General features: G+C 42.6%; 1 protein-coding gene across 1 annotated transcript in view; it reads right to left on the bottom strand.

The window, feature by feature from the left end:
* Positions 1-2,904: 2,904 nt before the first annotated feature.
* The window catches only part of aig1 (androgen-induced 1 (H. sapiens)), a 12,420-nt gene continuing 324 nt past the window's right edge, over positions 2,905-15,000 (bottom strand). Inside the window, exons 2-6 of the mRNA XM_063901419.1 lie at positions 12,036-12,191; positions 9,895-9,996; positions 3,826-3,941; positions 3,533-3,699; positions 2,905-3,374 (exon numbers count right to left, since the gene is read on the bottom strand). Coding sequence (XP_063757489.1) covers positions 3,355-3,374; positions 3,533-3,699; positions 3,826-3,941; positions 9,895-9,996; positions 12,036-12,191 — 561 coding nt within the window. The 3' untranslated portion in view covers positions 2,905-3,354. The remainder of the gene's footprint in view (positions 3,375-3,532; positions 3,700-3,825; positions 3,942-9,894; positions 9,997-12,035; positions 12,192-15,000) is intronic.

Genomic DNA, 15,000 nt, shown 5'->3' with positions numbered 1-15,000 from the left:
TCTTTCCTCCCTTCCTTCTTAAGCTTCTTTCCTTCCTTCCTCCGTTCTTTCCTCCCTTCCTTCTTAAGCTTCTTTCCTTCCTTCCTCCGTTCTTTCCTCCCTTCCTTCTTAAGCTTCTTTCCTTCCTTCCTCCGTTCTTTCCTCCCTTCCTTCTTAAGCTTCTTTCCTTCCTTCCTCCGTTCTTTCCTCCCTTCCTTCTTAAGCTTCTTTCCTTCCTTCCTTCTTAAGCTTCTTTCCTCCCTTCCTTCTTAAGCTTCTTTCCTCCCTTCCTTCTTAAGCTTCTTTCCTCCCTTCCTTCTTAAGCTTCTTTCCTTCCTTCCTCCGTTCTTTCCTCCCTTCCTTCTTAAGCTTCTTTCCTTCCTTCCTCCGTTCTTTCCTCCCTTCCTTCTTAAGCTTCTTTCCTCCCTTCCTTCTTAAGCTTCTTTCCTCCCTTCCTTCTTAAGCTTCTTTCCTCCCTTCCTTCTTAAGCTTCTTTCCTCCCTTCCTTCTTAAGCTTCTTTCCTTCCTTCCTCCGTTCTTTCCTCCCTTCCTTCTTAAGCTTCTTTCCTTCCTTCCTCCGTTCTTTCCTCCCTTCCTTCTTAAGCTTCTTTCCTCCCTTCCTTCTTAAGCTTCTTTCCTCCCTTCCTTCTTAAGCTTCTTTCCTTCCTTCCTCTGTTCTTTCCTCCCTTCCTTCTTAAGATTCTTTCCTCCCTTCCTTCTTAAGCTTCTTTCCTTCCTTCCTCTGTTCTTTCCTCCCTTCCTCCGTTCTTTCCTCCCTTCCTTCTTAAGCTTCTTTCCTTCCTTCCTCCGTTCTTTCCTCCCTTCCTTCTTAAGCTTCTTTCCTTCCTTCCTCCGTTCTTTCCTCCCTTCCTTCTTAAGCTTCTTTCCTTCCTTCCTCCGTTCTTTCCTCCCTTCCTTCTTAAGCTTCTTTCCTCCCTTCCTTCTTAAGCTTCTTTCCTCCCTTCCTTCCATGTTTCACCAGATAACTTTTCTCCTTATATACTGAGTCTTTCACCTTCCTCTTCAGACAGACATGTGTAAAATACATTCCTCACCTTTGCAGAAAACACACACACACACACACACACACACACACACACACACACACACACACACACACACACACACACACACACACACACACACACACACACACACTTAAAATCTCAGCTCCATCCCAAATAAAAGATGTGTTTTTATTCCCGCTCCTCTCCGCTCGTTAGCATGCAAATATATGCTAATGAATGCAGAGCAGAATATTCCAGAACGTTCTAATGTGTCACCTCAGAGCCGACGTGTTAATGAAGAGACCACACAGACACACACACACACACACACACACACACACACACACACACACACACACACACACACACACACACACACACACACACACACACACACACACACACACACACACACACTGTTGTGTCAGACTCTCCGTTCCCATCTGACAGTACGAAGAGTCACACACACACATTTACACACTGTCGAACACTTACAAGAAGCTGCCGTAATTAAAGATGCCAGGTTGTGTCGAGGCGCAGGAACAACGCTGCCACAGAAAATTAACTTTATTTTTATGTTGTTTCCAAACATGAGAGCAGAGAGGAGCGTTTGATTTCGGTAAAAGAGGAAGTAGCAGGCGGGGGGGTGTAGTTGGTGTTGACAGGAAGTGTTTTGGTGATGTGTGTGCGTTGTGGTTTCAGCCATTTGCAGACTGAAGAACAAACTAACTGACATGTTTCTGCACCCTTCTGTTCGGAGCATTACTTTAAAGAGTCTCTCCTGCTGATGTCCAGCAGTGGCTCAGTCAGTAGGGGCTTGGACTGGGAACTGGACACCTACAATCCACCATTGCTCCCCGGGCGCTGCACAATAGCTGCCCACTGCTCCCAGTACCAGAATGGATTAAATGCAGAGGACAGATTTCACTGTGTGTGCTCTGCTGTGTGACCAATAAAGAGGGTTTCATCCTCCGATTCTAAATGTTCAGGTGTATATCAGTATGTAGTGTCTCTACTTTAAAGAGTCCTCTCCTGCTGATGTTCAGGTGTATATCAGTATGTAGTGTCTCTACTTTAAAGAGTCCTCTCCTGCTGATGTTCAGGTATATATCAGTATGTAGTGTCTCTACTTTAAAGAGTCCTCTCCTGCTGATGTTCAGGTGTATATCAGTATGTAGTGTCTCTACTTTAAAGAGTCCTCTCCTGCTGATGTTCAGGTGTATATCAGTATGTAGAGTCTCTACTTTAAAGAGTCCTCTCCTGCTGATGTTCAGGTGTATATCAGTATGTAGAGTCTCTACTTTAAAGAGTCCTCTCCTGCTGATGTTCAGGTGTATATCAGTATGTAGTGTCTCTACTTTAAAGAGTCCTCTCCTGCTGATGTTCAGGTGTATATCAGTATGTAGAGTCTCTACTTTAAAGAGTCCTCTCCTGCTGATGTTCAGGTGTGTATCAGTATGTAGTGTCTCTACTTTAAAGAGTCCTCTCCTGCTGATGTTCAGGTGTATATCAGTATGTAGAGTCTCTACTTTAAAGAGTCCTCTCCTGCTGATGTTCAGGTGTATATCAGTATGTAGTGTCTCTACTTTAAAGAGTCCTCTCCTGCTGATGTTCAGGTGTATATCAGTATGTAGCGTCTCTACTTTAAAGAGTCCTCTCCTGCTGATGTTCAGGTGTATATCAGTATGTAGTGTCTCTACTTTAAAGAGTCCTCTCCTGCTGATGTTCAGGTGTATATCAGTATGTAGTGTCTCTACTTTAAAGAGTCCTCTCCTGCTGATCATAATCATAATAAAGTGGATACATTTATACAAGATGTATTTATCCAAAGCGATGGGGTCTGATTTGACTTCCACAGACTTCCTTTACCTTCAGATTACATTGCACTCGGGATCCAAACTTCACGTGAAGACAGGGGAAGTTTTCCACTCAAGATTTATTGATTTTGTACCAACATTAAGCTCCTCCCATACAGTACGTAGTGTGTCTTATTAGAAGAACAACAATAATAATAACAAAGAAGAGTTAACACATTATTCAGTCGGTTCACAGAAGCTGAGGAATTAAAAGTAGTTCATACCAGAAAAGCAGATTACAAGTACCGTGTGTGTGTGTGTGTGTCCAGATGTTTTTGCCACTTAAAACACAATCATGTAAAATCAAGAGACGCCTTCTTTCCCTTCTTCTCTGTATTTACATTTAGCTGCTGTTTAGTTTTCGCTCTTCTTCTATGGTATTCTTGTTGTCGCTTACAGTCCAAAGGTAAATGTTTTGTTTTTTTCCCACTTCCGGAGAGGTCGCTTGTTTTCTGTTCTTGTGCTGCCCTGGTGGAGAGGGGGGTGGGGTTAGACTGGTCCTCTGGAGGAGATCACTCACCTTTCACTTTTCCTGAGAGAAGGAGACAGAGAGGAAAGAAAGGAGAGTGAGCAGACAGTAAAGGTGTGTGTGTGTGTGTGTGTGTGTGTGTGTGTGTGTGTGTGTGTGTGTGTGTGTGTGTGTGTGTGTGTGTGTGTGTGTGTGTGTGTGTGTGTGTGTGGTGCATGTACCTGTGTGTGTCTGGTCCCAGATGTAGGTGTTGAGGATTTCTCCGAGTGTGTAGAAAACACAGATCACGACGGTCATCGCGCTGAAGAAGAGGAGCCGAGCCAGAGGAGTGATGCGTTCAAGGACCGGGTACACCCACACCCCCGTCACCTGCTGCACCCAACACGTCCTGTAGGGGGGGGGGTAATAGTCTTTACTAATTTAAAGAGCTATAAGTTCACCCAGAATGGTCTCATTTAAAACAAACTCTCCTGGAAGCATGCACGGTTGTTGGAAAAAGGAAACCTGTTGTTACCAGAGGATGTATCCGATGCCGAAGCAGCACACAGCGGCCAGACCCCACGACCTGCTGGGGTATCTGTGGCGGGTGGTCCGCATCTCGATGATGATGAAGGGCAGGACGGTGGTGTGCTGACAGGAAGAGATAAAGAGAGAGAACAATTCAAATATAACATGAAGTGTAAGGAGAGCCTCGAAATTAAAATAAATATTAAACTTAGATTTTGATTTTTCTTCATTCCAATTTTTTTAATACATTTTTAAATTTAAAAAATAATATTTAGTTTTATATTTTATTTTCCTGTCATACATATTTTTATTCATATTTTTATTTATTTTCTAATTGTCAAATCGAGAAACTCTGACTTAACCCAACTTTCCCGGGATAAATAAAGTATTCTGTTTGTTATCTGGATTTAAATTTGTTCTCTTTTAATAGAAAATGCATCTGTGTGTGTGTGTGTGCGCGCGCACGCACGCAGACACCTGTGTAATCCACTTACACACACAATCATATGTAATGGAGGTCGTGGCATCTGATGCTATTTTCTGCTCAGCTGCTTATCAGAACATGAAAGAAAATCAGTTTGAATCTGTACTGCTACTGCAAACACACACACAGACACACAGACACACACACACACACACCCTAAAATAACACATACCCTCAACAATGAAACAGCCTGCATGTTTTGTAACAGCGGGATTGTTTTAAATTAAAGAAGCAGAAATTAAATACATTTAATAAAATCTGCAATTAAATATCCTTCACGTGAAATACACACATTGTCCACTAGGGGGCACTCGGGTACAAAGTACACACACACACACACACACACACACACACACACACACACACACACACACACACACACACACACACACACACACACACACACACACACACACCTGGGGGTGCAAAAGAGGTCTCAACTCTGCTGAGACAATTACGTCCATGTGTGTGTGTGTGTGTGTGTGTGTATCAGTCTTGTCACCCAGGGCGAAGTCAGACTGCTGAGCTCTTTTGTCTCAGCTCCGTTATGTCACGGTGAGAAAAACACGTTTGATTATTCTCAGATTGTCGGTCAGAAATGATGATGAGGAGTTTGGTTTCATTCATTAAATGCTGCTAATGTTCAAGAAGGCTAAGCATTCTTAAACCACGCCCAACACTGAACCAACATTATTGATGGTAATCGCAGCAAATTTCTCCTTTGAATCTGAAAAAGGTCCACTTAATGTAGGTCAAGTTTTAATGAGGAACCACCCAGAGACTCATGTACCTGCCTTTGCTAATGTGTCATTTTTAAATGCACAATGTGTCGGATCTCTTAAGGGGCAATAAAGGACGGAAAAGAAGGTTTGGAAGAACACTGACTTCACACTAGTTCAGTGGAATGGTCACACGACTTCACATCACCACCGCTAAGCTAAAGGCGGCTAACGTTACGTTGGGCGTGATGACGTTTAATCGTCTCCTTTAGACTCTTGTTATCAACCGCCATTTTTGAAATACACCAGTGGGGTATTTACTGACGTATTTGATGTCGTAGAATTTAAATCTCTTCAGCTTGTGATAACCACAGACCTTATTTCAACCAAAACCACATTCAGAAAACCATTGACCATCAGATGGGGTAAAATGCAGAGTAATTCCTAGAGTTTAGGACTGAGTCCTGCACACTCGTTTGAATCTATCCACGACGCATCATTTCAAGTTTTTCTTGGACACTGGAAGATGTTTGACCCTCTGAACCTGCCCTCAGCTATGCGACCCCTCCCACCCCCAGCTGCGTGAAATGGTTTGTCCCGTTTTTAGCCCCACAACCACAGGATCGCACCACGGCTGCTCGCAGAAGAGGGGGGATTTTCCACAGAGGCAGAAAGCAGGTTGCTCGAGCCAAACCACAAACCTCATGGGGGTAGGGGAGAGAGGGACAGAGGGTCAGAGAGAGAGAGAGAGAGAGAGAGAGAGGGAGAGAAAGAGAGGACAACAAAGACAGAGACCTAGAAACAAAAATAGCGAGCGAGAATAAAGAGAGTATTATTTACGAGTCCTCTCAGCAGAGACTAAACTTACACATGACCGGGAGACTGGAATTCCACTGAGGCGCTCTGGGTAAAAGTGCAGCGTCAGGGTGTGTGTGTGTGTGTGTGTGTGTGTGTGTGTGTGTGTGTGTGTGTGTGTGTGTGTGTGTGTGCGCAGTATAATGATGGGAGGGAAACCTAGAATTTAAGACCCCAAGAGAGAGAGAGAGAGCTATTTTGTCCTCCTCGGAGACCTTGTTAGTTTGCATACTCGGCATCTTCACTCTGACCTTTCCTCGATCCTCAGAGGGAAACCTGAGAGGCTGATTGGTCGAATGAAGGTTGTTACACAATGACGGCCTCCTTTGGTGAACTTTATATAAGTCTAAGTGCTGTTATAAATACGCACCTATACCCAATATGTCCTTATTGTCTCAAAATATTCCTGATTGTCAACTTCTAAAAAACAAAGGTTGCATCCTATAAAAATGGGGGATGTAGCTCCAAAAAAAGGAGGTATACTGTGCACATCTTGCTCCAAACTGAGAGTAATACTAGGGCAGAGAAGTGGAAAACCTTAACTCTTTTGAGGCGGTAAAATAGATAAATCAATGAGGAAATTAATCGTAGTTGCAGCCCTTGAAGCCACCTTGAAAATGCATGAACAATTTGGCTTTTTTGACACTGATGTCAATTTTGGAGTTAATTTCCCTTTTATTCAAATGTATAAACCTTTTCCCAGCTGTATGACAACATCTGTTTTCGTAACTGCACCATAACACCAAATGAGAATATTCCACTAAGCCAGACACGTGGGGTATCTTTGGAAACATATGCACCCTCGGTAGAATTCAAAACAAACGTCTGTGGCCTTTGAGACAGCCTCATCACACCAGATGATAGAGATGAATCCACTGGTGTGTGTGTCAGCGTTCAGGAGGTCAAAGGGCCGCAGGTTGTTGCACAGATAAAGGTTTTTTAAAACTCCACTAGACTCCTGTTGACATATTTCTGGATCGTAAGGAGCTTATCATGTAGAGCGACAGAGGGACAATCCTGTTCCTTCAAAAACACACTCAGGGAGATTGTTTCTGAATTCCCTGCAGCACTAAAGCCATTTAGTATAACTGTCTCTAGCAGATGCTCCAATATTAATGAAACAAGATTTTCATGCTGCTCAATTCTGCATCAGCAGGAGAGGACTCTTTAAAGTAGAGACTCTACATACTGATATACACCTGAACATCAGCAGGAGAGGACTCTTTAAAGTAGAGACACTACATACTGATATACACCTGAACATCAGCAGGAGAGGACTCTTTAAAGTAGAGACTCTACATACTGATATACACCTGAACATCAGCAGGAGAGGACTCTTTAAAGTAGAGACTCTACATACTGATATACACCTGAACATCAGCAGGAGAGGACTCTTTAAAGTAGAGACACTACATACTGATATACACCTGAACATCAGCAGGAGAGGACTCTTTAAAGTAGAGACTCTACATACTGATATACACCTGAACATCAGCAGGAGAGGACTCTTTAAAGTAGAGACGCTACATACTGATATACACCTGAACATCAGCAGGAGAGGACTCTTTAAAGTAGAGACACTACATACTGATATACACCTGAACATCAGCAGGAGAGGACTCTTTAAAGTAGAGACTACATACTGATATACACCTGAACATCAGCAGGAGAGGACTCTTTAAAGTAGAGACACTACATACTGATATACACCTGAACATCAGCAGGAGAGGACTCTTTAAAGTAGAGACGCTACATACTGATATACACCTGAACATCAGCAGGAGAGGACTCTTTAAAGTAGAGACACTACATACTGATATACACCTGAACATCAGCAGGAGAGGACTCTTTAAAGTAGAGACTCTACATACTGATATACACCTGAACATCAGCAGGAGAGGACTCTTTAAAGTAGAGACACTACATACTGATACACACCTGAACATCAGCAGGAGAGGACTCTTTAAAGTAGAGACACTACATACTGATATACACCTGAACACCAGCAGGAGAGGACTCTTTAAAGTAGAGACACTACATACTGATATACACCTGAACATCAGCAAGAGAGGACTCTTTAAAGTAGAGACTCTACATACTGATATACACCTGAACATCAGCAGGAGAGGACTCTTTAAAGTAGAGACGCTACATACTGATATACACCTGAACATCAGCAGGAGAGGACTCTTTAAAGTAGAGACTCTACATACTGATATACACCTGAACATCAGCAGGAGAGGACTCTTTAAAGTAGAGACACTACATACTGATATACAGCTGAACATCAGCAGGAGAGGACTCTTTAAAGTAGAGACACTACATACTGATATACACCTGAACATCAGCAGGAGAGGACTCTTTAAAGTAGAGACACTACATACTGATATACACCTGAACATCAGCAGGAGAGGACTCTTTAAAGTAGAGACACTACATACTGATAAACACCTGAACATCAGCAGGAGAGGACTCTTTAAAGTAGAGACTCTACATACTGATATACACCTGAACATCAGCAGGAGAGGACTCTTTAAAGTAGAGACTCTACATACAAACTACCCCTCCTTCTGTGTTAAGTGATTAAAAAAGCTTAAATGTCTGTATGATAGACACTAACAGACCTAACAGAAGTGTGTGAACTCTGTGAGTCCACCTCTTGCTCTCCTTTAATCTCTGCATTGTATTGACTGTTGACAGATTTACTTAAGACTCTGAACTCCTCCCTCCTCCGCCGATGGGAACCGCCTAACTGTTGCCGCGACAGCAAGAATAAACAAACAGCAGAGATACCAAGGAATCCCGCAAAAAGTATGCGCACACACACACACACACACACACACACACACACACACACACACACACACACACACACACACACACACACACACACACACACACACACACACACACACACACACACACACACACACACACACACACACACACACACAGACACAAACACAAAAGGCCGTCGGTGCATTTCTGGTTGTTTTGGTCCTTGGCGACAATGCCATAGCAACCGCTATTACATCATCTCCTGGAGAACAAGACAAACACACACACTTGCAGACACACACACACTGCACACACACTCGCACACATAATTGTTGTCTCTTTCTTTTACAGCAGTGCAAAGTAGGGACAGAGGTGGAGGAAGTTGTTGAGCCTTCTTTTAAGTTAAGCGTTAGTAGTAGTTATATCAGTCTAAAGATACTTAGTTAAGGGATTTGTGCTTAAGTGTGTGTAATGGAGGGGTGACAGACTTGGATACCTCATGAGTTGGGACTCGTGCACCGTGCTCCTGCAGGAGGAAGCGTCAGGAGCAGGTTTTGCATGACACAAAGTGCTGGAACATGTTGTGATTATCTCTCAGGATGATTAGCACTCACAGCGTTATCAGGGGGAGGAAATACAGCGTGGCACACCACTGTCTAAACTTCACAGCAAAACCCACTTCCTGTACACGGCCAATCAGAGGCAGACATCACACACTCATTCAAATTCACAGGTTCAGCGGCACCATATGATAAAGTTTATCAAATCTTTATGGAGTTTAAGATCCACCGACTAATCAGGAGCTGTTTTACATGTAGAATAACAAACCATTAATCTCCCATTTTATCCCACATCAGGCTGGGAGAGTTAAATAGGATGCATCCAATCTGACCTCAAAATAATAAAAAAGAAATATTAAATCAAAAGCTGCATTCTTTCATTTCATTTATTGTATTCATCCAAAGGACGCCAATCTGGTTGTGTCATGCTTAAAATGAAACGTATTGGCCCGTTTTGTTTCTTAATTTATAGGTATTTAATCAATTTAGAAAAACGACGATCTTCTTAATTGACTTTCTCTACTGTGATTTGATCAGTTTAATATTATTCTTGCGGTGTCGTCTGCATCATGTATCTACTTATAATAAGTCTGTCTCATTTGTGGCATCAGTGTTCTGGATTAGAGGCACTTTGCATGTAAAATAAAGTGAATTATGAAGATAATTACGACTGTCCTCACCATGCCGTGGTTGAGCCACTGAGGGATGAAGTTGTCCAGCAGGCGGGGGTAAACCAGCTCTCTGTCGTACAGGTACAGAGACCAGAAGGTGAACACCACGAACTGCAGAGAGAGGAGACGGGAAGTCAGCCAACAATGCACAGCAGGAACAACAGATAAAAAACACTGAAGATCAAAGGAAGGAACCCCAACATATTTCCACGGTTATCTGGTTAACCTGTTTCTTTGTTTAACACTTGTTAGAAATGTTTGAGGGCTCAGTCTGTAGGTTCACGTCCGATAGAACCAGTGTGGACCGGTAGCTGGAGAGGTGCCAGTACATCTCCTGGTCGCTGTACAAAAGCTGTCAACTGCTCCTAGAACTAGGATGGGTTAAATGCAGAGGTCCAATTCCGCTGTACTGTGTGCATGTACATGTGTGACAGTTCCATCCTCCGATTCTTCTCTAATTCTTTAATATTTTCTGTATTTTTTTACTTCTTTTCTTGCTTTCTCGTTCATTTCTTTACTATAAAACAATACATTTATGGGATGCATGATGGAAATTGTTTTTATTTTTTATTTTCCTGCTGCCAATTACACAAAAAATGAAGAAAAATGCAGACTGTCAAATCAAGATATCCAATCATTTGGTACCAAGTCCAAGCTGATGATGATCTACACTTCCTGCAGGCTGTCGTCCTTTTGCATATCTAAAACATATACATGCATGATATCCCCTACACTTCCTTCACCTGAACGCACCGTAAGCCTCTGGGTCTGATGACTGAGTCTGGACCCGGGCCAGAACATGTTATGCAGGACGGGGGTGGAATTACCTGGCTGTCATCTCCACCCCCCCCCGCCTCCCCATTGTACCCTGACCGGCATGTTCTCTGCTTTCAACAGGAAACACACACACGCTTTGTCCCTGTGGGTCTCTCACACACACACACACACACACACACACACACACACACACACACACACACACACACACACACACACACACACACACACACACACACACACACACACACACACACACACACACCCTCTAGTTTCTACTCTGCCCTACACAAAAGGAGGTGCCCCTACAGAATTGACTAAGTGGTACGATCCAGGCAGCTTGTGGCAGGAAAATAATATCGTTTTTGCAAAGTATTTGATAACAATGCACGAGTAACACAAGTTTAAATGATCGGTTGTAGTCAGAACACACATGCACACACTCATGTATGCACAGTTACGCACCTGCATGTAACAGAGCGCTACGCACACACACACGTTCCCCATCAGTCAGGCTGGGTTTCCAGACATTAGCTGGTGATAATCACGTCTATTGTCTGTGTGTAAACTGAACTCTCTGCCCAACTCACACTGAGGGCTCCATGCCAGCTCCCTGAGTCTATAGGCGCGTGTGTGAATGTGTGTGTGTGTGTGTGTGTGTGTGTGTGTGTGTGTGTGTGTGTGTGTGTGTGTGTGTGTGTCTGTCGATACCTGGGACATAGTTTAGGTCAGACAGCGAGTTACTGAGTGCAGCAGCTACAGGGCACCTTGCCAACTGAAGCCTTGAGTAAAGAAGTGTGTGTGTGTGTGTGTGTGTGTGTGTGTGTGTGTGTGTGTGTGTGTGTGTGTGTGTGTGTGTGTGTGTGTGTGTGTGTGTGTGTGTGTGTGTGTGTGTGTCAGACGGAGGTCACAGTCTGTCTGAAGCAGCAGAGGACGACTCAACACTTTTGCATCTGTTCTGTTTATTTACAGCGAGGTTTGAAAGAATAACTCACCCCCAAAAATGCATCAAATAATCTGGAAAATGTAAAGAATCCTTAATGGATGGAAGTGGTTTATATAGAAAGGAGTGTGTGTAATTATTTTGTCTCACTACAAACCCTGAAGACATTTATTCTCAACCCCTTTTACCGTCCGAGTGTTCACAAATGTAGAACAAAGCTCTAAATCTACATCCAGACCGGCATCAAAGAGCCAAACGGAGAGCAACAAAAAGAGGAAGAAAGAGCAGATGAAACTGAAGCCTTTGATTCCTGCAGCTCATCCTTCTCTAGGCTATGCTGTGTGTGTGTGTGTGTGTGTGTGTGTGTGTGTGTGTGTGTGTGTGTGTGTGTGTGTGTGTGTGTGTGTGTCTGATGCATGCATCTTCTCACCGCTCCGACAGGGAAGGCCAGGACGGCCATCATCCAGTCTCTGAGGCCGATGAGCTTCCGGAGCTGCCTCTCCTGCTCCCTGCTGTCGCCTCCTTTAGTCAGCAGACTGGAGATGTCGATGAGGACACACAGCCCGAAGAACACCGCCTGGATCACCTGCAGAGACAGAGAGACAACATCAGGATGTTATACACCTCCATTATTGTGTGTATACGATCATTAAGTCTAGAACTACTTAGAGGCTGCTCGATGTGTGAGCATCTGATATTAATGGAACATTGATGAATCTTTAAAGCAATTTAGGATTATGGAATATTTCAGTCTGACTGTTTCTCTATTCTATATAACATTAAAAGATGGTTTCTAACTAAAAAGCAAGACATTTAAAGACCTCATTAGGTCACTATGTGTTTGCCATTTCATACCAAATTATTACATTGAGAAAACATTCAAGAAAAATCTTCATTTTAATCGAAAACAAAACAATATTTGCAGCCCTATACCTTAATTAGCTTGCATGCTACATTACTAATGTGTTTCTATGAGAATTTAGCTAGCGAAGAGGCTCTGCCATGATGTGTGATGTAAATTGTCTTTGATTTTGGAAATGATAGTTTTGTCTCTCCCTTGTTTAAAAAGCTGCATAAAGTAAAGCCGTCATTCTGTACTATATTTAAATGTGTCTTTACCCGTGGAGTCAATATTTCCATGAATTGTTTTTCTTATTCAGTAGAAAAATTGGCCAAAATTGATGCATTTTTTGAAATAAATAAAAGTATTCATAAAATCAAAAGAAGTTAAAGTAATAATGGGGTAAAAAAAAGTAGAATAAATGAAGAATTCTCTAAAAATGAAGTTAAATTGACCCTAAATGTCCAACAATAGTTCTCATTCAATAATTACAAATATCTGTATTGAGATAAAAGGTTAAATATGCACATTGCTGTATAACATTTTAATTGCTCAATTGATTATTATTCATTAAAAATCTCATCGTGTTAATATTTGATCACGGCACCAACAGCTGACCCTACAATAAAGTCCCAAATCCATTGTGTTGTTTGGTCATAAATATAGTTTGATATATGATATAGTCCATGTTTCCCAGCCCTAATCTAATGAGGAAAAGAAAGAGCTGAGTACATTTAAAGAGAGAAGCGTGGACGAGAAGAGAAAAGAAAAGACAGAGAAACCTGCAGCGATCTCCACCAGCATTTCATTTCCACCTCGTCTTCCTCTACTCCAGGCGGTAATCTCACACATTACCCAGAAGTCACTTCCCCGCGCTCAGAGAGGATCCAGCTTCAATCGGAGGCGAGCATGCAGGCACACGGCCGGCTGGAGAACCGGTTTGTTCGGTAAATAATATTCCCACCACGCTGTGTGTTTACTCACCACTAATAACAGGCACCGCAAAGAGAAGAGGGTTCCTGCACCTCTGACTCACATTACCGGTCAACTGTACAATAAATGATCAACAATCTGCACAATACGTTCTTCATTGATAAACGATGAATACGAAAAGTAATTTTAAATGCATTTCTCAGTTTTACATCATATTAAAGTGAGTTTTGCACAAAAAAAGACATTTAAAGTCTTCATGTTATCTCATATTCCTCTATAGCTACACATCTGTGTGTGTATGTATATTACACATACTTTTACTTCATCATATTTGTGCAATGCCGTGCTGCTGTAATAAAGAGTATCTTGAATAATATATTGAATCTTATGCTAATCTAAATTAGCTTGCCTGCTACGTTGATAATGGGTTTCTATGAGAACCCAGCTAGCGACCAGGCTCTGAGAAGAAACAACACACACAGAGCATTTGTAATCATAGCAATATCAGTAAGCACAGTCACAGCACACACACACACACACACACACACACACACACACACACACACACACACACACACTTAACAGAACAACTTAGAAACCTAGAATAACATTAATTACTCGTTAAGATAAATAACCGTTGTTTTCTCTGTCGCTGCTTTTTAGTTTTAATTATCAGTTTTATTTATTTACATGATTTGTATCACTGGTGTTTATTTAATTGATATTTTATTCATTAATTCCTAAGATTGTATTGTTGTAATTTGTATATGTGTTTTCTACGTGAAGCACTCTAGGGGCTGCATGTGTGTGTAAAGCTTAAATAGATGGTTAAAATTAAACCACCTGTACCTGTTAGTATATCACAGGATGGAGATTTTAACACTAACAAAGAAACTCCAAACACAGAATCTGCGTTAAGTGAAATGGAAACATTGGTTTATCTCGTTACAGCGAACACACACACAGATGTCACTGCTGATGGAATTAGTGTAAAGAGCTGCCATTGTGAGGGCATGTGTGTGTGCATTGTCTGCAAAGGCTGGGAGCTGTGTGTGTGTGTGTGTGTGTGTGTGTGTGTGTGTGTGTGTGTGTGTGTGTGTGTGTGTGTGTTGAAATGCAGTATTAGTACTTTTACTCCATTAGAGTCACAGTACTTTTCTCCACCCTTGCATACAGGTCGGTTTCACACACACACACACACACACACACACACACACACACACACACACACACACACACACACACACACACACACACACACACACACACACACACACACACACACACACACCTTCTCTCGGGAAAGCGTTTACTATGAGTTGTGTACGCGCAGCGCGCTCCCGAGTCATGGGGAAGCATCTGCAGCAGGAGTGCATTCTGCACCACAACACCTGTTCCGGTGCAGCCATTTAGACACGTTGGAGGCAGAGGGCGCGTGTCCACACCAGAAACCACCCCGACCCTATCTGCGGACAGTGTTCAGTATGCATGAGTGTACACCCCGGAGAGGACAGGAAGGCGGAAACGCTGATTATTAATTATTTGACACGAAGCAGCCACTCTGCAGCTCATGCAGCTCATGCACCGGGTGCTTTGGGGTTCAAATAAGAGTAAATGTTTC

This window comes from Eleginops maclovinus, chromosome 15 (genome assembly GCF_036324505.1).
Source record: "Eleginops maclovinus isolate JMC-PN-2008 ecotype Puerto Natales chromosome 15, JC_Emac_rtc_rv5, whole genome shotgun sequence".
NCBI classification, from domain to species: domain Eukaryota; kingdom Metazoa; phylum Chordata; class Actinopteri; order Perciformes; family Eleginopidae; genus Eleginops; species Eleginops maclovinus.
The sequence above is the reverse complement of the archived record's forward strand: the minus strand, read 5'-3'. Positions and strand labels throughout refer to the sequence as shown.